This window comes from Heterodontus francisci, chromosome 12, assembly GCF_036365525.1.
Source record: "Heterodontus francisci isolate sHetFra1 chromosome 12, sHetFra1.hap1, whole genome shotgun sequence".
In the NCBI taxonomy this organism is placed as follows: Eukaryota; Metazoa; Chordata; class Chondrichthyes; order Heterodontiformes; family Heterodontidae; genus Heterodontus; species Heterodontus francisci.
Genome location: NC_090382.1, coordinates 108849434 through 108876675, shown reverse-complemented (window position 1 = coordinate 108876675; position 27242 = coordinate 108849434). Strand labels below are relative to the sequence as shown.

The following is a 27242-nucleotide window of genomic DNA, read 5'->3' as shown; positions in this document are numbered from 1 at the left end:
ATATTTCTATGTCCAGCAACTGTCTGATTTTCTTTGAGAAGGTTTAATGGACAATGGCTTTGGGGCATTAAAATTGACCAGAGCAATCTGAATCTAATCTACCCGCCCCTTCTCGCTCCCGATAGCCCTGTGCTTTCTTCTGGTTCAAATACTTGTCTCTTAAAAGCTGCCCGATCGCTGAGCAGTGAACCCTGCTGGAAATGTATGTGAATGAGACATTCAGCTCCTGCAGTTCAGCTGACACACAACCAGGAACTAGACATGGTGAAAACAAGCCCAGTTATTTTGTGGGCTAGGAGTTTTCTGGTGGGATAAGGAAACAGGAAATCATGGCTAAATGATGGGGAAGAACGTACATTTATGTAGTGCCTTCCACTCCTGATAAAATAAGAAATAGGAACAGGAGTCGGCCACCATTTGACCGAGCACGGCATCAAGGAGTCCTGACAAAATTAAAGGATTCGGGGGAAAACTCTCTACTGGGTGGAGTAATACCTAGCACAAAGGAAGATGGTTGTGGTTGTTGGAGGTCAATCATCTCCATCCCAGGACATCACTGCAGGAGTTCCTCAGGGTAGTGTCCTAGGCCCAATCATCTTCAGCTGCTTTCCCTCCATCGTAAGGTCAGAAGTGGGGATGTTCACTGATGATTGCACAATGTTCAGCACCATCTGCAACTCCTCAGATACTGAAGCAGCCCATGTCCATATGCAGCAAGATCTGGACAACATCCAGGCTTGGACTGATAAGTGTCAATTAACATTCACACCACACAGTGCCGGGCAATGACCATCTCCAACAAGAGACAATCTAACCATCTCCCCTTGACATTCAGCAGACGCTTGGGAACACCACCACCTGCAAGTTCCCCTCCAAGTCCCACACCATCCTGACCTGGGACTATATCGCCGTTCCTTCACTGTCGCTGGGTCAAAATCCTGGAACTCCCTTCCTAACAGCACTGTGGGTGTACCTACCCCACATGGACTGCAGCGGTTCAAGAAGGCAGCTCACCACCACCTTCTCGAGGGCAATTAGCAATGGGCAATAAATGCTGGCCTAGCCAGCGACGTCCACATCCCATGAAAGAATAAAAAAAAATAATTCTGTCCTTCAAGCCTGCACTGCCATTTAACAAGATCGTGGCTGATCACCTGCCTCAACTCCACGTTACTGACTGATGCCCTTAATTCCAGGGATGCTCAAAAGTAGCAGAGTCCTTCACACCAGTGAGGTGAATTAGCAGAGCTCTGGTTCAGTGGTGTTGGCCCCAGGACACTGGGGGGAGCTCCTCTACTCTTCAAATAATGGCTGTGGGATATCTTATACCCATCTGTGAAGGCAATCAGGGTCTTGGTTTAACAGCTCATCTGAAAGACGGTACCTCCGGCAGTGTGGCACTCTTTCAATACTGCACTGAGCTGATGGCCGAGATTCTGTGATCAAATTTCTGGAGTGGGACATAAACCCGCAGCCTTCATGAGGCAGAGGCAAGAGTATTAGCCACTGGAACAACAATCGACCCTAAACAGTGTGGCTTCAGCATAACTGGATGTGTTAAGAGAGTGAGGGATTGAGGTACATGGTGAGCAGCTATCCGAAAGAGACAGACTGTACATATTTAATCACCTTAAACAAAAACAAGAAATGCTGGAACCACTCAGCAGGTCTGGCAGCATCTGTGGAAAGAGAAGCAGAGTTAACGTTTCGGGTCAGCGAGTTCCGAAGAAGGGTCACTGACCCGAAACGTTAACTCTGCTTCTCTTTCCACAGATGCTGCCAGACCTGCTGAGTGAATCCAGCATTTCTTGTTTTTGTTTCAGATTTCCAGCATCCACAGTATTTTGCTTTTATTTAATCACCTTGCCTGTTTCTGTGTCTGGGAAACTGGCTCTTGATGGATTTTTTGGCTAGGAGTGCAGAGCGATGTTTAATGTGTCCCGTCTGGTTTTTCATTTCAGGCACTGACGAAGAAACAATCATCAATATAATTACACAGAGAAGTAACGCACAAAGGCAGCAGCTGCGACAGCAGTTCAAATCCCAGCTGGGCAGGGTAGGTCACCCGTCTGACACTGAAGATCAACCTCCTCATAGAACCATAGAATCATACAGCACAAAAGGAGGCCATTCGGCCCGTCGTGCCTGTGCCAGCTCTTAGATAGAGCTGTTGAATTAATCCCACTTTCTGGCTCTTTCCTCACAGCCCTGTCAATTTTTTTCCCCTCGAGTATTTATCCAATTCCCTTTTGAAGGTTACCATTGAATCTGTACCCACCGCCCTATCAGGCTGTGCAGTCCAAATCCTAACCACTCATTGGCTAAAAAACATTTTTCTTCATGTCGCCTTTAGTTATTTTGCCAATCACCTTAAATCCATGTTCTCTGGTTATCTACCCTCCTGCCAGTGGAAACAACTTCTCCTTATCTACTCTATCAAAACCATTCATGATTGTAACATCTCTATTAAATCTCCCCTTAACCTTCTCTGTTCTAAGGAGAACAATCCCAGCTTCTCCATTCTCGCCACATTAGCTGAAGTCCCTCATGCCTGGGAACATTCTAATAAATTTCCTCCGCACCCTCTCCAAGGCCTTGACATCCTTCCTAAAGTGTGGTGCTCAGAATTGGACCCACAACTCCAACTGGGGCCTAACCAGTTCTTGATGTAGAGAGTAACAGGGCCAGTGATTGCTCTACCCAGTTACTGACACCCGGTGAAGCTGTTTATTTAATAAGATACTGGGCAGTGGGCTCCAGTGTTTCTATAAACCTGATCCTGTCTGCATTCAATTGCAGTTTTGTTAATGTCATTGACTGTTAACTGCCCTCTGAAATGAGAGAAAGAAAGACTTGCATTTCTATAGTGCCTTTCGAAACCTCAAGACATCCCAAGGCACATACAGCCAATGAAGTACTATTGAAGTATGGTCATTGCTGCAAAGCAACAGACAATTTGCGCCCAGCAAGCTCCCATAAACAGCAATGTGATAATGACCAGATCATCTGTTTCTGTGATGTTGATTGAGGGATAAATATTGACCCCAGGACACTGGGCAGAACAGCCCTGCTCGTCTTTGAAATAGTATCAGGGATTGCTTCAGTCCACCCGAGAGAGCAGACGGGTCTCAGTTTCACATCTCATCTGAAAGAAGGCACCTCTGACAGTGCAGCACTGCCCCGGAGTGCCAGCCTAGATTTTTGTGCTCTGTGGGACTTGAATCTGTAACTCTTTGACTCAGAGGTGAGAGGGCTACCAATGAAGCCACAGCAAACACAAAGCCCAGCAACTAAAGGGCGGATCGGGTTTGCAAATGAAACCCGACCCGAGCCCGACAGAACCACATCCAACACGAGCCCGACCCGGCCCGACTTGAGCTCGAATGCTGGACCCAGAAGAGCGACCCGACCCGACCCGAACCCAACACGTGTCGTCGGGTCCCGTCGGGTTCGGGTTGGGTAGCCATGCTCTACCAGCAACCCAGACAGTCTGTCTCAAACCACCTTCTCCAAAAAGCAATGGGATGTACAATAAATGTCAGCCTTGCAGCAATGCATCCATCTATCCCAAAAGATTTACCAAATCATTATGTAATGAATTTGCTGAATTACCTTCCCATCCCTCTCATGAGAGGCACTGTGAGCCCCTTAACAAGCAGCACCTGATATTACTGCAATACTGCACTAGGCTCCTTCGACAGCAGCTTCCAAACCCACAACCTCTACCACCTAGTGGGACAAGGGCAGCAGATGCATGGGAACACCACCATCTGCAAGTTCCCCTCCAAGCCACACTGACTTGGAACTATATCGTCGTTCCTTCACTGTCGCTGGGTCAAAATCCTGGAACTCCCTTCCTAACAGCACTGTGGGTGTCCCTACCCCACATGGACTGCAGTGGTTCAAGAAGGCAGCTCACCACCACCTTCTCAAGGGCAATTCGGGATGGGCAATAATTGCTGGCCTAGCCAGTGATGCTCAAATCCCATGAACGAATAAAAAAAAATCCAGACTCCACCAAACAGCGGTCTGCAAGTTAGAGTTTGCAACGAGATGCTGACCTCAAATTATTAAACAGAATCATTGAATAATACAGCTCTGAAGGAGACCATTTGGCCCATCGTGCCTGTGCTGGCTGTTTGAAAGAGGTATCCGATTACCCCCACTCAACAACAACAACAAATTACATTTGTACAGCACCTTGAAAGTAATAATATATCCCAAAGTGCCCCTCAGAAGTGTAATCAGCCAGAATTTGACCCAGGGCCACATAAGATGATATTAGAACAGGTGATTGGAAACTCTTTCCCCATTCCACTGTGATGAAAATAAGTATAAATTGTTGCTCCCCTTTGAAATTTGGCATTCTTGTATCTGTCCTGATGAGTGCAAGATGAAAAGCTTCGACAGCATGTCTCTTTCTTTCAGCAATAAAAAAATTCCTTTTGTTCATTTATTCAATTCCCCTTTGAATGTGACGATTCAGTCTGCTTCCACTGCCCTTTCAAGCAGCACAATCCAGAACATTCCAGATGTTTAATATGAGTTTGCGGAGATCTGCAGTACCTCCAGGTACCTTCAGGTGGCAGTGTTGATTCTGTGCAACAGTGCCACCAGCAAGCTCACTGTGGTACTGCAGCCTCTGATTCGATTCTCCAGAGAAAGCTGCTACATAGAGACATAATTAGCGGGAGAAATTCATGGTGTATAAAAGGACATAGAATAATAGAGATAACATAAAGCTAATCGATTTTGTGGCAGGATGTTCACTGGATCAGCCATGGTTTCAGGAGATTTATTTCTGGACAGCAAAGGGATTGAGGGATACGGGGATAAGATGGATAGGAGTGGATGAAGGATATTGGGAGATGGTGGGTAGATGGAATTTAACCTGATCGAAGGGTCTGGATTGTCAGATTTAACTGTCCTTTCCTGTCCTTAAAATGTCTATTTTAAAGTCACAGAATAAGCGACCTGTGTGTGTGATGCACTGTGTAATGTGAACTGTTGCCCAGTGCAGTGTAACTCAAGGTTATTGACTGAGTAAGGGAGTGAGCAGTAGAGTGGGATTAGACTGGGTGCCTTGTCATAATAAACACCAACACAGACATAAAAACAGAAAATTCTGGAAACACTCAGCAGGTCAGAGCAGCATCTGTGGAGAGAGAAACAGAGTTAACGTTTCAGGTCAATGACTTCTCGGCAGAACAAGAAGGAGCCAATTAGCATGGTTCTATGCTGGAAAATTTCATACTCTGATGCAGTAAATCAACTTTATGCCCCATGTTTGTTGCCGTTTTTGATCCAGCCGTTTCTCTCCTAGGACCTGATGGCAGACCTGAAATCAGAGATTGGTGGCAATTTACAGAAGATCCTTCTGGCCTTGATGATGACTCCAGCCCAAATGGATGCCAAACAGCTGCAAAAAGCTATCCAAGTGAGACACATGTTGCATTGTGTTGTGTATTCCTACCTTCCTCGACATTAAGGCACTCTCCCGACAGGGGGAAACCTGCTCTCCGACCCTCTGTACCTCAGCCTTTCTCTTCATCCATTAGCAAATGATTGAGAGTGGGCTCCCCTGTATTCCAGAGGGAAAGTAACGATAAAAGATACTTGCATTTCTCTAGCGCCTTTCCCAACCTCAGGGCATCCCAAAGCACTTTACAGCCAGTGAAAAACTTTTTTAAGTGAAGTTACTGTTGTAATGTAGAAACGCGGCAGCCAATTATTGCACAGCAAGCTCCCACAAATAACAATGAGATAGTGAATGATGACATCATCTGTTTTTGTGATGTTCATTGAGGGATGAATATTGACCAGGACACTGAGGAGAACTGTCCTGCTCTTCTTTGCAGCAGTGTCCTGGGATCTATTGGGTCCACCTGAGAGGGCTGACGGGGCCTCGGTTTTAACATCTAATCCCGCCAAGACAGACCCTCCGACAATGCAGCATTCCCTCAGCACTGGCCCTCTGACAGTGCAGCACACCCTCAGCACTGGCCCTCTGACAGTGCAGCGCTCCCTCAGCACTGGCCCTCTGACAGTGCAGCGCTCCCTCAGCACTGGCCCTCTGACAGTGCAGCGCTCCCTCAGCACTGGCCCTCCGACAGTGCAGCGCTTCCTCAGCACTGGCCCTTCGACAGTGCAGCGTTCCCTCAGCACTGGCCCTCCGACAGTGCAGCGCTCCCTCGGTACTGGCCCTCTGACACTGCAGCACTCCCTCAGTCTGTACTGGGAGTGTCAGCCTAGATTTTGTGCTCAAGTCTCTGGATTGGGGTGTGAACGCATGAATCTTCCGACATAGAGGCAGGGGAGGCCTAGTCAGTGAATGCCAGCAGGCTACTTTGATCATGGGAGACAGCGCAGCCCAGCTGGTTGCTCCCCTCTCCCATCCCTTCCCCAACCCAGGCACCGAGGTCAATTGTTGCACCCCGTCTGCCACTGCAGCACAGCTCAGCTATCACAGGACTGACCAGGATTCAAAATTGGAGCTTTCTGGTCTGTCTAGATCAGCTATCCATTGGATGAAAGTTTTGTTGTAGTGATTAGTCAGCTCGGGACTAGTTCAGTTCTCCCAGCAATAGCCTCTCAATCCCTCGAGCATCACGCCATCTGGTTTGCCATCCACCATCTACAAGGCAGAAGTCTTTGTAACCACTCTCTCAACCTGTCCCGCCACCTTCAATGATTTGTGCACATATACCCACCCACCCACTCCCGGTCTGTCGGTTCCTGCACCCCCTTTAGAATTGTGCCCTTTATTTTGTCCTCCCTCTCCTCGTTCTTCCTACACAATGTATCACTTCCATCAAGATCCCATGAACAACAGTGAGTTAAACAACAGTGGTTTGCATTGGTTGGTTGAGTCGGGAGTCTTGGCCCAGGTTTCAGCTGTCAATTACTATCATAGAATCTTACAGCACAGAGCAAGGCCATTTGGCCCATCGTGCCTGTGCCAGCTCTTTGAGAAGAGTTATCCAATTTCCCTCTGAAAGTTTCTATTGCATCTGCTTCCACCGCGCTTTCAGGCAGCGCGTTCCAGATCACAACTCGCTGTGTAAAAAGAAAAATTCCTCATCTCCCACCAACCCTGCCAGTTCTTTTGCCGATGACATGAAATCTGTGTCCTCTGGTTACTGACCCTCCTGCCACTGGAAACAGTTTCTCCTTATTTATTCTACCAAAACCCTTCATCGTTTTGTACGTCTCTGTGAGATCTCCCCTGACCCTTCTCTGCTCTAAGGAGAACATTCCAGCTTCTCCGGTAGCTGAAGAATTGCCGGCTCCTCTTTTGATGCGGGATCTTTGAGAAATCCTAGGTTGTGATCCTGCCTCTACCCCCACAGACACACCCAATGGGAGCCAGTGTTAAAGTTTTCAGGGACACACTCTATTTTTTGGAGAGCTCTCTGAGCTGTGGATGTTCAATTAAGTATATTCAAGACCGAGATCAATAGATTTTTGGGCACTAAAGGAAATAAGGGATATCTGGAAATGACGGGAATGTGGAGTTGAAGTCGATCAGCTATGATATTGAATGGTGGAGCAGGCTTGAGGGGTCGAATGGTCTACTCCTGCTCCTATTTCTTATGTTCTTCTGTTTTTATCTTATGCAGGGTATTGGCACCGATGAGAGAGCACTGATAGAAATCTTGACCACAAAAACAAATCAGGAGATAAGAGCCATCAATGAAGCCTACAAGGAAGGTGAGTAACAACACATGGTAGATGGTCTCTCACTTCCTGCGAGTTGGGGGTTGGTTTAAATTGGTATTCTGTTGTTTTGTCCTCCTTTTATATAATTTTTCTTCTGCTACTCCACATTCCATTGTGAAGGCATTGAAAATGAGGAACTCAGATTAAGGAGGGAAGTTGTGGGACTTTTTTACCCAAAGGGATACTAAAGTTTATGGAATAATTCCTTAGGAAGTGGGTTCAAAGGCAATGGAGAACAAAAGACAAACTTTCATTTCTATAGCGCCTTTCATGACCTCAGGGCATCCCAAAGCGCTTTACAGCCAATGAAGTACGTTTTTGAAGTGTAGTTACTGTTGTAATCTAGGGACTGCGGCAGCCAATTTATGCACAGCAAGCTCCCACAAACGGCAATATCACAATGATCAGGTAATCTGATTTAATGATGTTGGTTGAGGGATAAATATTGACCAATTGGATGTGGACTGCAGCATAGAGAAAGGATTGAAGAATGTAGTGAGAAGGTTGTGTGTTGGGTTGGCAGTTAGTCACAAGCAGGACACGTTGGGCCAAATGGTCTTCTCCTTGTTGCCTTCGGTTGCTCACCAACATCCTAGGGGTGACCATTGACCAAAAACTGAACTGGACCAGCCATATAAATACAGTAGCTGCAAGAGCAGGTCAGAGGCTGGGAATTCTGCAGCGAGTAACTCACCTTCTGACTCCCCAAAGTCTGTCCACCATCTACAAGACACAAGTCAGGAATGTGATGGAATACTCTCCACTTGCCTGGATGAATGCAGCGCCAACGACACTCAAGAAGCTTGACACCATCCAGGACAAAGCAGCCCGCTTGACTGGCACCCCACCTACAAACATTCACTCCCTCCACCACCGATGCACAGTGGCTGCAGTGTGTACCATCTACAAGACGCTGTGATGAAAGTGATTCTGTTTTGTTAAAAAAATATTTTTAAAGGAATTTATGGTTAAACTAAATAAATGTTAGACCAGGTTTTTTTTTAAAAGAAGCCATCAAGAGGACGGAGGGAGCCGGATTGGCAACAGCGCTGCTGGTTGTCTCATGACTTGGGTTGGAGATGGAGCAGAAACCCTGGTAACAGGGGCAGAAAAGTGATTGGACAAGCCCAGTAGTAACAGAGCACCTGGAAGGGCAGAGAAAAACTGGCAACCTTTCCGGTTATGTGTCCGAGTGTGTTTTACCTCCTGGAAGGAGATAAAGGCAAGTGCTGCTGAATAGTCACAAAAGGACAGAAGACCACAACCAATTTCCCAGAAATTCCGGAAAAGAACCCCTGTGAAGTCCACTGTGTCGATTTGTCTTGATTCCTGTATTTGAAGAAAGCTTGCTAAAAAATAATTCTCAACGTCGCCCGAAGAGAACTGTTCTGAAGATTCTAGTGACCTCTCTCTGCGTGTGCTCAGAAGTTAGACTGTATGCCAGTTTGGAACAACATATCTCATCTGCTCTTTCCTTCAAAAATGAGCAAGTCGTTAACCCAAATGCTTTTTGTCTGTAACAGAGCTCTGATCTAAAAATCCTTTTTTTACTTTTTCTCTGTGTGTGTGTGTGTGTGTGTGTGTGTGTGTGTGTGTGTGTGTGTGTGTGTGTGGACTAAGGTAAAAAGGAACTTTAAAATTTGGTTAAGGTAGAAAGGGGATTTTTAAAATTTAATGTTATTTTTTTTTTAAATTTGGTCTGTGTGATATTGTTTTACTTTATTACTAGTTAAGACTTGTTCTATAATAAACTGTTAATTTTGTTATTCAGTAAAGAACCCTGGTTAGTGTGTTCTATTCTGGGGAAAATATTGTATCTGATCGACTGTTTCAGTAAGTGGGAAAATTTTTTAAATATGTTGTGACCTGTGGAGAAATGGGACTGAATTAACAATGCATTCCTCCCGCCTCAGTCATAACAACACACTGCAGCAACGCACCAAGGCTCCTTCGACAGCACCTTCCAAACCCACAACTTCCTCCACCTAGAAGGACAAGGGCAGCAGATGCATGGGAACATCACAACCTGTAAGGTCCCTTCCATGTCACACCCCATCCTGACTTGGAACTATATTGCCGTTCCTTCACTGTCGCTGGCTCAAAACCCTGGAACTCCCTTCCTAACAGCACTGTGGGTGTACCTGCATCCACAGTCTCTGTAACGGTCATCAATAACTATCATTGTCATAAAAACCCATCTGGTTCACTTATGCCCTTTAGGGAAGGAAATCTGCTGTCCTTACCCGGTCTGGCCTACATGTGACTCCAAACTCACAGCAATGTGGTTGACTCTTAACTGCCCTCTGAAGTGACCTAGCAAGCCACTCTGTTGTCAAGGGCAATCAGGGATGGACAACAAATGCTGGCCTTGCCAGCAACATCCACATCCCATGAAAGAATAAAAAGGAGACAATTGTCCAAAAGATTGATCAAAGAGGTAGATTTAAGGAGAAGGGGAGGTGGAAAAGTCAAGAAAGTTAGGAAGGAAATTTCAGAGTTTAGGCCAAGGCAGCAAAGGCATGGCTGTCCTGGTGGAGCAAAGGAAGAGGGGGATAGGGACAAGAGGGCAAAAATAAAGGAGTGCAGTGTTCACAGAGGGTTGTAGGGCTGGAGGAGATTACAGAGGTAGGGAAGGGTATGGAGGAATTTGATCACAAGGATGAGAATTTTAAAATCGAGGTATTGTCAGTCTGGGAGCCAATGTAGGTCAGCGAGCACAGAGGATGGGTGAAAGGGAATTTGTGCGAGTTAGCATACGAGCAACATACAGTGAATTTTCTTTTTGGAGGTCAGGGACATCTAAGGAAACTGGTAAGATGGATGACTGGTTAATCTGTTTTCATGACGGATAAATATTGGCCACAATACTAGGGAGAACTCCCCTGCTCTTATAATTGTGGCGATAGGATATTTTACAACTGCCTGAGAGGGCAGACACGGTTTAACATCTTCTCTAAAGTTGGCACCTCAGACAGTGCAACACTCCCTCAGTACTGCAGTGGGAGTTTCAGCCTGGATTATGTGCTCAGGTCTCTGGAGTGGAGGTCTCGAGGCCATAACCTATTGAGCCAGGGGCGATAGTGCATCTTGCGCAGTCCAGTCCTATTATCACTGGCACTCCTCTTCTCCTGTTAATCCCCACTGCTGTTCCTTTTTTCTCCGCAGCCTATCATAAGAGTTTGGAGGATGACCTAAGCTCGGATACATCTGGTCACTTTAGGAGACTTCTGATTTCACTGATCCAGGTACGAGCTCAATAAGGACTCAAGGTAAAATGATTATCTCTTTGAGATTGGATTTACATTGCTGTCTATCCCAGTCCACCTTCCTCACTTCTCCTTTTCTCAGCCGAAAGTTTCATTTCTGGGATCCATTTCCACATGAGCTATGTTACGACTGCTCAGGACAAAGCCCCCAATCAAAATATATGATTCTGATCGCGGTGGGAGCAACGCACTGTCAATTCAGTCCCGTCACTCCACAGGTGGCAACATATTCCTTTTAAGCTTTCCAAATCGGGAAAAAAACAGATAAATTGAACATTTTGTAACCCCTGAATGAAGCAAGCCCAAACCAGGTATCTTTAGCTATCAACAAATTAACTATTTATTTAAAAAAGACTAAAATCTTTAAACACTACGAAGATAAACCAATATCTAAAGACTTTATAACTTCTTGTTTAAAACTCTAATTCCCGCATTCGCATACATATACTCAAACTAACAGTAGTTTGGTTTTTAATTAGCTGCCCCCCAAATTTTTTTTTATGTCTTTGCAAATTATGTTCCTGACAAATGGAGTTTTCCAATACAACACAGTCAAAGTTCACTTGCAGTCTTCCAAGGTCTGATGAAACAGGAGGTCCTTCCACAGATAGGAATTCAGCAGTTCAGTTCAGCAGTTGTAGCATAAACTGTTCCCTCAGTGATAACAAAGCATCAGTATTGCTGTGTTTAACAGAGAAAAGCTTTTCTTATTTTCTTAGGGAATTAATTCATCTTGTTGCTTTGTAGAATCTTCTTGAGAGAGAAATAACACAGCTCTTTCCCCTTCAGTTTAACTTGTCTCTGAGAGCTCTCAACTCCTTCCTTCAATTGCTGGAACAGTCTGTCTCTGTCCAAACCAGTTTTTTACCAGCTAGTTTTCCAAGTCAAAACTGCTACATTGAATCTCGTTCTCTCTCTCTCTGTGGCTTTTGCTTGGCAACCAGAATTCACCTTGGCTTCGGGGAGTTTTTAAAGGTGCACTGATCCCTTTATACTCTTAAAGGTGCACTGCAATATTTCCGAGGAAAAAAGAAACACAGGACCATGACAGCAAAAACTAGAGGGCTAGAATATAAAGAGGAGGAAGTTTTGCTACAACTATACAAAGCCCTGTTTAGAGCACATCTGGCGTACTGTTGCAGTCTACTCTACACTGGGAAGACCAAATGCAGATTGGGTGACTGCTTTACGAAACACCTCCGTTCAGTCAGCAAGCATGATGCCGAGCTTCTGATCGCCTGTCATTTTAATTCTCCACCTGGCTCTCGGTCCTCAGCTTCCTGCACTGTTGCAATGAAGCTCGAGGAACAGCAACTCATCTTTCGATTCGGCATTTTACAGCCTTCCAGACTCAACACTGCGTTCAGCAATTTCAGACTGTAAACTCTGGCTCCATCTTGTTTCCTATTTCTTTATAGGTTTGGGTTTTACTCTGTTGTTTTTCTCTCTCATTTTTGCTTACAGACGGCAGCTGTTTATCATTCTGCCATTGACACCTCCTCATAGGTACATCTTTTTGTTTCTTTACTTGTCTCATTACCACTTCCTTTGGCACTGCACCACCTTATCATTTATCATTTAATCTCTCCCATCTTCCACCCAATCACAGATCCTCCCTTTTGTTCTTTCCCCCCCCCCCCTCCCCCATTTCATCTTCTTAAAACCTGTTACATTCCTAATTTTTCCCAGTTCTGATGAAAGGTCATCGACCTGAAACGTTAACTCTGTTTCTCTCTCCACAGATACTGCCAGACCTGCTGAGTATTTCCAGCACTTTCTGTTTTTTATTTCAGATTTCCAGCATCTACAGTATTTTGCTTTTGTGTTGTCCAGAGTAACTGTGTCCAGTTCTGGGCACCGAACCTTAGTAAGAAGATATTGGCCTTGGAAGGACTGCAACACAGATTCACCAGAATATTACCAGAGCTCTGAGGGTTCGATTATGATGAGAGTTTACATAAACTAGGCTTGTTAATCCCTGGAATATGTAGGTTGAGGGGTGATTTAATTGTGGTTTTGGAGTTTGAAAGGAATTGATAGGATAGATAGAAACATTTTCTGCTGGTGTGTGGGTGTCTAGTACATAGGGACATAACCTTAAAATCAGAGCCAGGCCATTCAGAACAGAAGTTCAGAAACGCTTCTTCACGCAAAGGGTGGTAGGAAGTGTGGAACTCTCCCACTAAAAGCAGTAGATGTTGAGCTCAATTAATAATTTAAAATCTAAGAGCGATAGAAGTTTGCTAGCCATTGGGTATTAAAGGATATGAAACCGAGGCTGGTGGATGAAGTAACGATACAGGTCAACCATGATCTCATTGAATGGCAGAGTGGGCTCAAGGGGCTAAATGGCCTCCTCCTTTTCCTATGTTTCTAGGATTCAGATGCTGCGTCATTCCATTCTGCATCAAGATCCCAATCACATGCTCACCCAGCATGTATTTTGCAGTAATGGTCTTGTGGAACAGTAGTTGGGAGTGGGATCCGTGTCTGATTCATTTTTAATACCCTTTTCCTAGAGCTCCCCTGCTTTAAATTCTTTCAGAGGGGAATTAGATGGTGCTTCAAAAAACAGGAGGAATATTGGAGGGCATGCAGAGAGAGCCGGAGAGAGGGATTAAAATATGCGGATGAGGTGGGAAGAGTGAAAGACTGGATGGGCCAAATGGCCTCATGCACTGATGGAATAACCTGAGTTTCTAAGGACCCCCTTTCACCTTGCACCACCTCCTCTCTGAAACCTCCATCAATTGCAGGATTGGGGTCCAGCCACTGGGTGTCACTGGCACATTCTCTATAACATGACCATACATTGGGAGTGCCCAAGCCTCTCAAAGGTGTTGCAACCCTCTAGGATTGCCCCAGAGTCTCCAGGAATTAAAGATTGGACACTCTTGGACACTGCAAGCAGAGCCCAGGAGGAAAACCATAGGGTCATCTAAAAAATAGCTTTTTCTTTGAGCAATTATGTTTGTTAGTTACAAACATGTTGGAGGATGAAGTAAATGCTTGGTTAGCTGTGAAGGGCTTTTTGGATGAGCTGAGGTCGTGAAAGGTGCGATAAAACAGAGGAGGTTAGGTTGAGGGCAGTGACACTGGCTGTTCAAGTTGCGAAGGGAATTGAATGAGGTTCAACGGAATTGCTTCAGATTGTATCAACACCAGACACAAAACCACATAAAATGGGAATTAAGGTGTCTCGGTTCCCCAAGCTTCTTTTCGTTTCTAAAAATGGCTCAAACGTGTTACTTTTCGCTCCAATGTTCCATATTCATCTCCCAGAGGTGCTGATTCATGGGAAGGAACCTAGGAACAGGAGGAGGACGACATTCAGCCCATCGAGCCTGTTCCACCATTCAATTAGATCATGGCTGATCTGCATCTTAGTTCCGTCTACCCACCTTGGTTCCATATCCCTTAATACCCTTTGTCTAGCGAAAATCTATCAATCTCAGTTTTGACATTCTCAATTGACACCCCCACCCCCCCCACCGCGCCCCCCGGCTTCAACAGCTTTTTGGCGGAGAGAGTTCCAGATTTCCATTACCCTTTGTGTGAAGAAGTCCTTCCTGACATCACCTCTCAACATCCTGTCTTGAATTTTAAGGTTCTGCCCCCTTGTTGTCGACTCACCCAACCGGAGGAAATAGTTTCTTTCTCTCTACCTTATCAACTCTTCTCATCATCGTAAACACCTCGATTAAATTGCCCCTTAACCTTTTATTCTTGAGGACTGCAAGCAGTCCTCATAATTTAACCCTTTTAGCCCCAGTATCTGATGAATCTGTGCTGCACCCCCTCCAAGGCCAATATATCCACCCTGAGGTATGCTGCATAGAACTGAACACAGTTACTCAAGATGGTGTTACGACCCAGTGAGAAAGGTGTCTAGGGTTTTCTCTCAGCCTTCACCTGGTCTTACAGTAACAGCTCCTTAAGCCTACCATCAGATTTAAAATGAACAATTGATCTAGCATCAATTACCATTTGTGGAATAGAGTTTCAAACTTCTACCACCTTTATGTTGTTATGATCCTGTAGTTTTTTTTTCTCTTTTCTGGGAAGCATGCGGTGTGCCTTTTAAGGCTGGAAAAGGATCAGTACTGCTTTAAGGCAGCAAGCTCCAGGTACTGAGTCATAGAATGAATTCTCATTGCCGTAGGATACAGCCATTCAGAAAACAAGGACAAAGATACAATGTTGCTGATTGACGTTTGAAACTAGCTGAAAAACTGGCTTTTGAGACACACTTAACAGACACTGTTAACGAACACACAGATAGCTGGACCAGCAGGAACCTAAGAGTTCTCTGATAATTTAAACTGAAAGAAGGTGAACTTTAGACTGATCACTTTTTCACCCCTCAAAACAATTTTAAAGCCAAATTGATCCATTGAAAAGTATCTGCAAGTTGTTGATTGCTAAATCAAAAAATAAAAAAGCATCACTTCAACTTCTGAAATAAACAACTGACTGTCCTCCTGTTGAAGAACCTTTTTTTCCCCCATCGGACAGCTGTGAGGACTTGAGCAACCTTGGACAGTTCCACATTGGAAGCTTCCACTTCGGCAGGAGCGTAAATCTGCAAGGACACTAATTTTTTCTATTTTATATGTTGTCTATATCTTAGTAGTGTTTAAGAATTTAGTTTTTCTAATTAAACAGTTAATTTGTTGATCTAAAGACGCCTGGTTTGATTAGCCTCATTCAGAGGTTAATAGATGGTTCAATTCGGCTATGGTTTTCTTTAATTTGGAAAGTTTAAAGTGATATGTTAGGCGATCTGTGGAGGGGCAGCACTGAATCAACAGTGCGTTTCTCCCACCACAAACAGAATCATATATTTTTATTGGAGGCTTTGTATTGAGCGGTCAGTCATAACAATGTGTAGAAGTGTTTCTTCAATTCACTCCTGAAAGGTCTGGCTCTAATTTTTATACTATGCTGCCTGGTCCTACACTCCCCAAGCAGTGGTAATAGCTTCTCTCTATGTACTCTATCTGCTTCCCTTGAAATCTTGAAATTATCATTTCTGTCACCAAGATTACTTCCACCTCTGTAACATTGTCCAACTCTGCTGCTGCCAAAGCCCATCTACTGCGAACACCCTCATCCTTGTCTTTCTTATTTCTGGACTTGACTATCCCAATACTCTCGTAGTTGGCCTCTTATCTTCCACCTGACACAAACTGGAGCACATCCAAGACTCTCCTGCCCATTTCTTAACTTGCATCAAGTCTTGTTCAGCCATCACCCTTGTGCTCATTGACTGACACTGACTCCCGGTCTGACAAAAGCCTCAGTTTTAAAATCCTCATCTTTATTTTCAAAATCCTCCTTGACTTTGTCCCTTTCCTATCGATGTAACCTCCTCCAGACTTACAAGCTTTTGAGATCTCTGCACTCTGTCAGTTCTGGCCTCTTGAGCATCCTCTATTTTAATTGTGCCACCATTGATGCTTAGCTGTCTGGGCCCTAAGCTCTGGAAGTTTCTCCCTACACCTTTTCACCTCTCTCTCCTTTGAAACACTCCCGAAATCTACCTATTTGCTGAAGCATTTGGTCTTTTTTAAATTCATTCATGGGATGTGGGCATCCCTTGATAGGCCAGCATTTATTGCCCATCCCTAATTGCCCTTGAGAAGGTGGTGGTGAGCCACCTTCTTGAACCGCTGAAGGTCTAGGGGTGTAGGTACACCCACAGTGCTATTAGGAAGGGAGCTCCAGGATTTAGACCCAGCGACAGTGAAGGAACGGCGATATAGTTCCAAATCAGGAGTGTGTGTGGCTTGGAGGGGAACATGCAGGTGGTGGTGTTCCCATGCAACTGCTGCCCTTGTCCTTCTAGTTGGTGGAGGTCGCGGATTTGGAAGGTGTTGTCGATGGAGCCTTGGTGAGTCGCTGCAGTGCATCTTGTAGATGGTACACACTGCTGCCACTGTGCGTCGGTGGTGAAGGGAGTGAATGTTGAAGGTGATGGATGGGGTTCCAATCAAGTGGGCTGCTTTATATTGGATGGTGTGAAGCTTCTTGAGTGTTGTTGAAGCTGCACCCATCCAGGCAAGTGGAGAGTATTCCATCACACTCCTGACTTGTGCCTTGTAGATGGTGGACAGGCTTTGGGGAGACAGCAGGTGAGTTACTCGCCAAAGAATTCTCAGCCTTCAACCTACTCTTGTAGCCACAGCATTTATGTGACTTGTCCATTTCAGTTTCTGGTCAATGGTAACCCCAAGGATGTTGATATCTCTTCTGATATCTCCTTCTATGGCTCAGTGTCAATTTTTAAAAAATAACACTCTTTTTAAGTGCTTTGCTATGTCAAAGGCGCTATATTAATACAGATTGTTGTTGAAAGTGTCTTAAAGTTGCTCTGTCCTTACAATGCTCTTTCTGTTCTTTACAAAAGGGTAACAGAGAGGAAGGAGAAGCAGACCTGACCCGTGCCATAGAGGACGCCAAGGTACTGAAGCCGTTAGGGCAGAGGGAGTTGAAACGCTGTGTGCTTAAACAAAGGGAGTGGGTGGGAGATGAAATTCACTCCATTTAACAGGTGATGGTCATTACCCATTTCCTCCAATCCCTGCCACTACTGTCAATGCCACACTTTCTAAACCATGACTGTTGTATACATCTTGGGAATGTGCCAGCCTCTCAGAGGTGTTGATTATGGAGCCTTGGTGGGACGGGGTGTCAATCCTCTAGGATTGCCTGAGAGTCTACAGGAAATAAAAATGAATCTCCCAGACACTGCTGCAAGCAAAATTCAGGAGAAAAAATTCATAGCAGAGTTTCTGTAATTCATTTTCCTTCAATGTTTTTGTTAATTAATCGCAGAAGTATTGGAGAATGGAATAAGCAGTTAAATTGGCTGTAAAGTATTTTGGGACATCCTGAGGTTGTGAAAAACACTATCGAAATGCATGCCTTTCTTTAAAGTGTTTTCTTGTGAACTCTAACGCTTCTTAAGTTCTCGGTCCTCTTCCCTGCCTTCACGGACCACATTATCCAGACATCAGGATACAGAAAAATGGAACTGAATAAACAGGCTTAAAGAGGAGCAAGGACAATTAGGAATAGGCTCCCAGCTGTCAGCCTTAGCTTACTGAGTCAGAAGCTTATTGGTTCAATTCCCACTCCAGGTACTCAAGTAAATCATCTCAGCTGACACCCCAACTGTCGGGAGTTGCTGTTTCTCAGATGAGCTTTTAAACTGGAGCCCTGTCTGCTTCCCTTAGCTGGATGCAAAAATCCCATGGCACCAATGATGAGTAGGGAGTTCTCCCCAATGTCCCAGAACCAATATTTATCCCTTAACCAACATTCTGATTGCTGTTTGTGGGAGCTTGGTACATGCAAATTGGCTGCCACATTTCCTAGAAACCAGCAGTGCTTTGATTGGCTGTGAAGCACTTTGGGACATTTTGAGGTTGTGAAAGGCACTATAAGAATGCAACTTTGTTCTTTCTTTATAATGCCTAGTGCACAGAACATGACCCTCAACCACTTTTGGATTTAACCCATGACTCATAACTTACTATCAGAACAGTTGTGTCTGCATCTCTGTTTTATGGAATGCATCAGCTGTTCCATGCTCTGTGACCATCCTGGTCAACAAGGCAAAGGAAGCTGAGGTATCCCAGCATGCACAGGACACATGAAAGGGCCCTATTCAAAATAGAGCTCCCCCAGTCCTGCCATGTGACTCTCTTGTTTCAGGGAGTGCGTGGTCTCGAGTTGCTGACTGTCCCCACAACAGTGAAGGAGGCCATTCAGTCCATCATGTCTGTGCTGGCTCTTTGAAAGAGCTATCCAATTAGTCCCACTGCTCTTTCCCCATAGCCCTGCAATTTTTTCTTTTCAAGTATTTATCCAATTCCCTTTCGAAAGTTATTATCGAATCTGTCCCCACCCTTTTAGGCAGTGCATTGCAGATCACAACAACTCTTTGCATTTAAAAAAACTCCTCATCTCCCCCTCTGGTTCTTTTGCAAATTATCTTAAATGCGTGTCCTCTCATGGCTGACCCTTCCTCCACTGGAACAGTTTCTCCTCATTTACTCTATCAAAATTCAATTGAAGTCAGGAACAGGATCGGCCCCAAAATTCAGAAGCAAAGCAACTAATGGAGGAACAGACCTCCAATCACCATGGTCACAATTGTCATCCTTTCCCATCAGATGGCACTGCGGTCTTTTGGTGTCCCATTATTCTCATGTTCTTATTGCCAGGCAGATGAATTCTTGCTAACATGACAGAAAACAAAAACACCTCTCTTTTCTTTCCTTTCCTATGCAAACCATGTCAGCTTATATCAGACTATCTGGTAAGTCTATGCAAAACACCATTGTTGTGTCAGGGTTGACACACTTCCTTATTGACTGGTAATTTTTTAGCATTTGAGGAAATGATGCTGGTTGACTCTTTGTTTTGAATGTAGAATTTTGTTTTTTTAATCCCATTTCCTCCCCTTCCTCTCCCAAGCTTCCTGACAGGCAACAGTTCCATGAACTGCACTCCGTCACCTCATGCAAGTGGTCTTACTCAAAGGGGGCTAATGTTGACTTAATGCACTGGTGATAGTGAATCAGATTCCTTTTTTTTTTTTTGCATCTTTCCCAGTATTTAATTCAATTGAAGTCATTGGGTGGAAGGGCAGTCTGAAGGAGGGAACGAACTCAATAGGTTTTGAGGACCTGATTTAATAACAACTGAACAAGATCAAGAAACTGGAAGTAATTGATATGATGTCAGCTGTGGCTCAGTGGGTAGCAGCCTTGCCTCTCAGTCAAAGGTTGTGGGTTTAAGCCCCACTCCAGGACTTGAGCACAACGTCCGGGTTGACACTGCCAATACAGTACTGAGGGAGTGCTGCACTGTCAGAGGTGCTGCATTTCTGGTGATGTTGAACAGAGGCCCTGTCTGCTGTTTCAGGTGAACGTGAAAGATCCCATGGCTGATATTATAAAGAAGAGCAGGAGAGTTATCCTCAGTGTCCTGACCAATATTTTTCGTCAGTCAACATTGCTGAAACAGATTTTTTTTTATTGGTTCGGGGGGATGTGGGTGTCGCTGGCCAGGCCAGCATTTATTGCCCACTCCTAATTGCCCTTGAGAAGGTGGTGGTGAGCTGCCTTCTTGAACCGCTGCAGTCCATGTGGTGTAGGTACACCCACAGTGCTGTTAGGAAGGGAGTTCTGGGATTTTGACCCAACGACAGTGAAGGAACAATGATATAGTTCCACGTCAGGATGGTGTGTGACTTGGAGAGGAACTTGCAGGTGGTGGTGTTCCCATGTATCTACTGCCCTTGTCCTTCTAGGTGGTAGAAGCTGTGGGTTTGGAAGGTGATGTCTAAGGAGCCTTGGTGCATTGCTGCAGTGTATCTTGTAGATGGTACACACTGCTGCCACTGTGTGTCGGTGGTGGAAGGAGTGAATGTTTGTGGATGGGGTGCCACTCAAGCGGGCTGCTTTGTCCCGGATGGTGTCGAGCTTCATGAGTGTTGTTGGAGCTGCATTCATCCAGGCAAGTGGAGAGTATTCCATCACACTCCTGACTTGTGCCTTGTAGATGGTGGACAGGCTTTGGGGAGTCAGGAGGTAAGTTACTCACCGCAGAATTCCCAGTCTCTGACCTGCACTTGTAGCCACAGCATTTATGTGGCTTGTCCAGTTCAGTTTCTGGTCAATGGTGACCGCAGGATGTTGTTAGTGGGGGATTCAGCAATTGTAATGCCATTGAACATCAAGGGGAGATGGTTAGATTCTCTCTTGTTGGAGATGGTCATTGCCTGGCACTTGTGTGACGTGAATGTTATTTGCCACTTACCAGCCCAAGCCTGGATATTGTCGAGGTCTTGCTGCATATGGACATGGGCTGCTTCAGTATCTGAGGAGTCGTGAATGGTGCTGAACATTGTGCAATCATCAGCGAACATCTGCACTTTTAACCTTATGATGGAGGGAAGGTCATAGATGAAGCACCTGAAGATGGTTGGACCTAGGACACTACTCTGAGGAACTCCTGCAGGGATGACTTGGGACTGGGATGATTGGCCTCCAATATCCACAACCATCAGCGAAGAGCTTTCCCCCAATTCTCAGTGACTCCAGTTTTGCTAGGGCTCCTTGATGCTCGGTTAAATGCTGCTTTGATGTCAAGGGCTGTCATTCTTACCTCATCTCTGGAGTTTAGCTCTTTTATCCATGTTTGGACCAAGGCTGTAATGAGGTCTGGTGCTGAGTGGCCCTGGCTGAACCCAAACTGAGTATCAGTGAGCAGGTTATTGCTAAGCAAGTACCATTTGATAACACTGTCGATGACCCCTTCCATCACTTTGCTGATGATCGGGAATAGACTGATGGGACGGTAATTGGCTGGGTTGGGTTTGTCCTGCTTTTTGTGTACAGGACATATCTGGGCAATTTTCCACATTGCCAGGTGGATGCCAGTGTTGTCGATGTACTGGAACAGCTTGGCTCTGGGTGCGGTTAGTTCTGGACCAGAAGTCTTCAGTACTGTTGCCGGAATGTTGTCGGGACCTATAGCCTTTGCAGTCTGCAGTCCCTTCAGCTATTTCTTGATATCACATGGAGTGAATCGGATTGGCTGAAGACTGGCATCAGTGATGCTGGGGACTTCAGGAGGAGGCCGAGATGGATCATCCACTCGGCACTTCTGGCTGAAGATGGATGCGAATGCTTCAACCTTGTCTTTTGCACTGATGTGCTGGGCTCCCCCATCATTGAGGATGGGGATGTTTGTGGAGCCTCCTCCTCCTGTCAGTCATTTAATTGTCCAGCACCACTTATGACTGGATGTGGCAAGACTGCAGAGCTTAGATCTGATCTGTTGATTGTGGGATCACTTAACTCTGTCTATCACATGTTGCTTCTGCTGTTTGGCATGCAGGTAGTCCTGTGTTGTAGCTTCACCAGGCTGACACCTCATTTTGAGGTATGCCTGGTCCTGCTCATGGCATGCCCTCCTGGAATCTTCATTGAACCAGGTTGGTCTCCTGACTATCAATGGTAGAGTGGGGGATATGCCGGGCCATGAGGTTACAGATTGTGGTTCAGTACAATTCTGATGGCCCACAGCACCTCATGGTGCCCAGTTTTGTATTGCTAGATCTGTTCGAAATCTATCCCATTTAGCAGGTGATAGTGCCACACAACTCGATGGAGGGTATCCTCAATGTGAAGGCGGGACTTTGTCTCCACAAGGACAGTGCGATGGTCACTCCTAACAATACTGTCATGGACAGAAGCATCTGTGGCAGGCAGATTGGTGAGCACAAGTATGCTTTTCGCTCTTGTTCATTCCCTCAACATCTGCCACAGCCCCAGTCTAGCAGCCATGTCCTTTAGGATTCAGCCAGCTCGGTCAGTCGTGGTGCTACCGAGCCACTCTTGGTGATGGACATTGAAGTCCCCCACCCAGAGTACATTCTGCGTCCTTGCCACCCTCAGTGCTTCCTCCAAGTGGTGTTCAACATCGAGTACTGACTCATCAGCTGAGGGAGGGCAGTAGGTGGTAATCAGCAGGAGGTTTCCTTGCCCATGTTTGATCCGATGCCATGAGACTTCATGGGGTCTGGAGTCGATGTTGAGGACTCACAGGGCAACTCCCTCCCGACTGTATACCACTGTGCCGCTATCTCTGCCCATGGGACAGGACATGCCCGGGGATTGTGATTGCAGTATCTGGGACATTCTTTGTAATTTATGATTCCGTGAGTATGACTATGTCAGGCTGTTGCTTGACTAGTCTGTGGGACAGCTCTCCCAATTTTGGCACAAGCCCCCAGATGTTAGTAAGGAGGACTTTGCAGGGTTGACGGGGCTGGGTTTGCCATTGTTGTTGGCGGTGCCTAGGTCAAGGCCAGGTGGTCTGTCCAGTTTCATTCTTTTTTAACTTCATAGCAGTTAGGTACAACTGAGTGGCTTGCTAGGCAATTTCAGAGGGCATTTAAGAGTCAACCACATTGCTGTGGGTCTGGAGTCACATGTAGGCCAGACCAGGTAAGGATTGCAGATTTCCTTCCCGAAAAGACATTAGTGAACCAGATGGGTTTTTAACAACAATCAACAATGGTTTCATGATGCCCATTCGACTAGGTTTTAATTCCAGGTTTATTAATTGAATTCAATTCCACCTTCTGCTGTGGTTGGATTCGAACCCATGTCCACAGAGCAATATCCTGAGTCTCTGGGTTAGTAGTCCAGTGACAATACCACTACACTACCGCCTCCCCTGTAGATCCAAAAACATGAGTTCAAATCCCACCATGACTGCTGGGGCGCATTTGAAATCAGTTTGTTTAATAAATATGGAATAAAAAGCTAGCCTCAGTAATTACGACCATGAAACTACTGAATTGTTGTAAAAACCCATCTGGTTCGCTAATGTCCTTCAGAGAAAGAAATCTGCTGTCCTTCCCTGGTCTGGCCTACATGTGACTCCAGACACACAGCCATGTGGTTGACTCTTAAATGCCCTCTGAAATGGCCGAGCAAGTCTCAGCTTTTGTTAGGGATGGGCAATAAATGCTGGCCATGTATGAGTGAAAAGAAGTTAAAGTCCTGCTCAGCAGCACCTCTTCGGTTATCTGTGTCCCATAACTGCGGCCCATGCTCTGATTTCAACTCCCCACCACACCCAGTGTAAACAGAGTCTATTCTGAATGCTGGGAATTGCAGCGTTGCGTGGGAACAGATCCCAATACCAACATTCCTCTCTTTGGCAGTGCAGCTGTTTGAGAATTGAATCATAGAATAAAATCTTACTGCGGAGAGGGAGGCCATTCGGCCCATCGTGCCTGTGCTGGCTCTTTCAAAGAGTTATCCAATTAGTCTCACTTTAGATTAGATTAGATTAGAGATACAGCACTGAAACAGGCCCTTCAGCCCACCGAGTCTGTGCCGAACATCAACCACCCATTTATACTAATCCTACACTAATCCCATATTCCTACCAAACATCCCCACCTGTCCCTATATTTCCCTACCACCTACCTATACTAGTGACAATCTATAATGGCCAATTTACCTATCAACCTGCAAGTCTTTTGGCTTGTGGGAGGAAACCGGAGCACCCGGAGAAAACCCACGCAGACACAGGGAGAACTTGCAAACTCCACACAGGCAGTACCCGGAATCGAACCCGGGTCCCTGGAGTTGTGAGGCTGCGGTGCTAACCACTGCGCCACTGTGCCGCCCCACTTCTGCACCACCCCCCCCCCCCCCCGCCCTCTCATCACTCTTTCCCCAGAGCCCTGCAAATTTTTCCTTGTCAAGTATTTTTCTAATTCCCTTTCAGGTAGCACATTCCAAATCACAACAACTCGCTGGGTTTTTAAAAAAAAATTCCCCCCCCCCCCCCCCAAATCTTTTACCAAGTACCTCAAATCTGTGAGCTCTGGTTATCGACTCTCCTGTCACGGGAAACAGTTTCTCCTTATTTAATCTGTCAAAACCTTTCATGATTTTGAACGCCTCCATTAAATCTCCCTTTAACCTTCTCTTTTCCAAGGAGAACAATCCCAGACTCTCCAGTCTCTCCACATAACTGAAGTCCCTCATCCCTGGGGACCATTTGAGTAAATCTCCTTTAAACCCTGTCAAGGCCTTGGCACCTTCCCTAAAGCTTTTGGCTCAGAATTGGACACAGGATTCCAACTGAGGCACATTTGTGCCACTTTATTATTTTTTGTCATTTTTGCTGACCCTTTAATCAAAATGAGAATTAGATGACAAAGTGAAAGATGTGAATTTCCTGGAAGCCCCGCACACAAAAACACACACACACACACTCCCGGTGAAGTTACAGAGTCTTGGGAATTCCAGTTTAAAACTCCACTGGATTCAGCCACAGATCTAATGAGGAGGTTTTAGCGCTTGTAAAGTAAAGATATTTCTCTCTCGAAAAGAGAAAGTGGTGTGACCTGATTGAAGTTTTTAAGATTGTGCAAGGTTTTGATAGGTTGGATTTAGAGATGTTTTCACTTGTGAGGGAGTTCAGAATGAGAGACCATGACTATAAGATAATCACTAATGAACCCAATAGGGAATTCAAGAGAGATGTCTTTACCCAGAGAGTGGTGAAAATGTGGAACTCACTATCACAGAGAGTGGTTGAGGTGAATGGTATCGATGTATTTAAGGGGAAGCTGGATAAACCTATGAGGGAGAAAGGTATGGAAGGATATGATGATGGGGTGGGATGAAGTAGGGATGGGAGGAGGCTCATGTAGAGCATAAACACTGGCATGGACTGGTTGGGCCGAATGGCCTGCTTCTGTATTGTAAATACTGTGTAATTCTGATCACTAGGAATTGTGCGGCTCAACTGATGAGGACTCGGGTTCCATGGAATCAAAGTTCATCAGTATCCTGTGTATGAGGAGCTACCCCCATCTCAGGAGAGGTGAGTGTTAACAGTTTGCTGCTGACACTCCACTGTTTACTGATCTTCTGTTCTCCCATCGACTCCTGTGGCCATCTAGCTATGAGCCTTGGTGTGGCTCAGAGGTAGCACTCTCGCCTCTGTGTCAGACAGTCGTGTGTTCGAATCCCACTCCAGAGAATCAAATCCACACTAACCCTTCCCAGTGCTGCACTTCTGTCTTTCGAATGAGATGTTAAATTGAAGCCCTGTCTGCTCTCTCAGGTGAATGTAAAAGATCCCATGACACTGTTTGCAGGGAGTTCTCCTCAGTGTTCTTGCTTTTCTTAAACCCCTCCGTTCTCCCAGAAAATGCTCCTTAACACCTACTACTAACTCTTCCTCCCATCGCTGATTCTCATCCCTCCATAGCCTCCTCTCTCTGTAACCTCCTTTCACCCTCTGAGATATCAGCACCCTTCCAATTTTTGTATCTTGAGCATCCCTGATATTCACCGCTCCACCGTGCCTTCAGCTACCAAGGCCCTAAGCTCGGGAATTACCTATCTAAACATCTCCACCCCTCTTCTCTCCTTTAAGGCCCACTCTTGCTCCTATGTTCCTAAGACACTATTTAAAATTTACCTCTGTCCTAATACCTCCTTAAGACATAAAATATTTTGTTTGATAATGCTCCTCTGAAACCCATTGTGATGCTTTATCATGTTAAAGGCTGTTGGGGTCAGTGTTGTCGATCACACTGCTGGATGTTGGGAGTTGATTTGTGGCTTGTTCTTCTTGCAGTTTTCCAGGATTACATTAAACTAACCAACAAAGACATAGAACAAATCATCAAGAACGATATTTCTGGAGACCTGAGGAATGCACTAATTGCTATTGGTGAGTCTATGTATCTCCTTCTAAACAAAATAACCAGTATGCTGGCCTGTGGTACACACACAGAGACACACACACACAGACACACACACAGGGTTGTCACCATGAGGTTCAACTAACGGCCTTCCAGGAGTCATGGGGCAGCTCAGACTAACGTCTTCCCTTCCTTTCTTCATTCTGCTTCCCCTGCACTCCTCCCCCCACTCTCCTCCTCCTCCCCCCACTCTCCTCCTCCTCCCCCCACTCTCCTCCTCCTCCCCCCACGCTCCTCCTCCTCCCCCCACTCTCCTCCTCCTCCCCCCACTCTCCTCCTCCTCCCCCCACTCTCCTCCTCCTCCCCCCACGCTCCTCCTCCTCCCCCCACTCTCCTCCTCCTCCCCCCACTCTCCTCCTCCTCCCCCCACTCTCCTCCTCCTCCCCCCACTCTCCTCCTCTCCTCCCCCCACTCTCCTCCTCTCCTCCCCCCACTCTCCTCCTCCTCCCCCCACTCTCCTCCTCCTCCTCCCCCCACGCTCCTCCTCCTCCCCCCACTCTCCTCCTCCTCCTCCCCCCACGCTCCTCCTCCTCCTCCCCCCACGCTCCTCCTCTTCTCCTCCTCCTCCTCCTCCTCCCCCCCTTCTCCTCCTCCTCCTCCTCCTCCCCCCCTTCTCCTCCTCCTCCTCCTCCTCCCCCCCTTCTCCTCCTCCTCCTCCCCCCCTTCTCCTCCTCCTCCTCCTCCCCCCCTTCTCCTCCTCCTCCCCCCCCCTCTTCTCCTCCTCCTCCTCCTCCACCCCTCCCTCTTCTCCTTCCCCCACCCTCTCCTGCTCCCCACCCTCTCCTCCTCCGCCCTCTGCTCCTCCCCCCTCGCTGCACGACCTTCTGGAAAGCTTATGTCTGACACTGAGAACTCAATACTACGGAAAACCAAGAGGAGTCTAGAAAATGGAGGGGTGAAATCAAAAAGAAAATTAGGAAAGCAAAGGGAGGGCATGA

At 46.0% G+C, this 27242-nt stretch overlaps 1 protein-coding gene across 1 annotated transcript in view; it reads left to right on the top strand.

The window, feature by feature from the left end:
- anxa6 (annexin A6) overlaps window positions 1-27242 on the top strand; it is an 85679-nt gene that overhangs the window by 44324 nt on the left and 14113 nt on the right. Inside the window, exons 14-20 of the mRNA XM_068043054.1 lie at window positions 1962-2056; window positions 5324-5437; window positions 7620-7710; window positions 10885-10964; window positions 17395-17448; window positions 25322-25415; window positions 26178-26273. Of these exons, the coding sequence (XP_067899155.1) occupies window positions 1962-2056; window positions 5324-5437; window positions 7620-7710; window positions 10885-10964; window positions 17395-17448; window positions 25322-25415; window positions 26178-26273 (624 nt within the window). The remainder of the gene's footprint in view (window positions 1-1961; window positions 2057-5323; window positions 5438-7619; window positions 7711-10884; window positions 10965-17394; window positions 17449-25321; window positions 25416-26177; window positions 26274-27242) is intronic.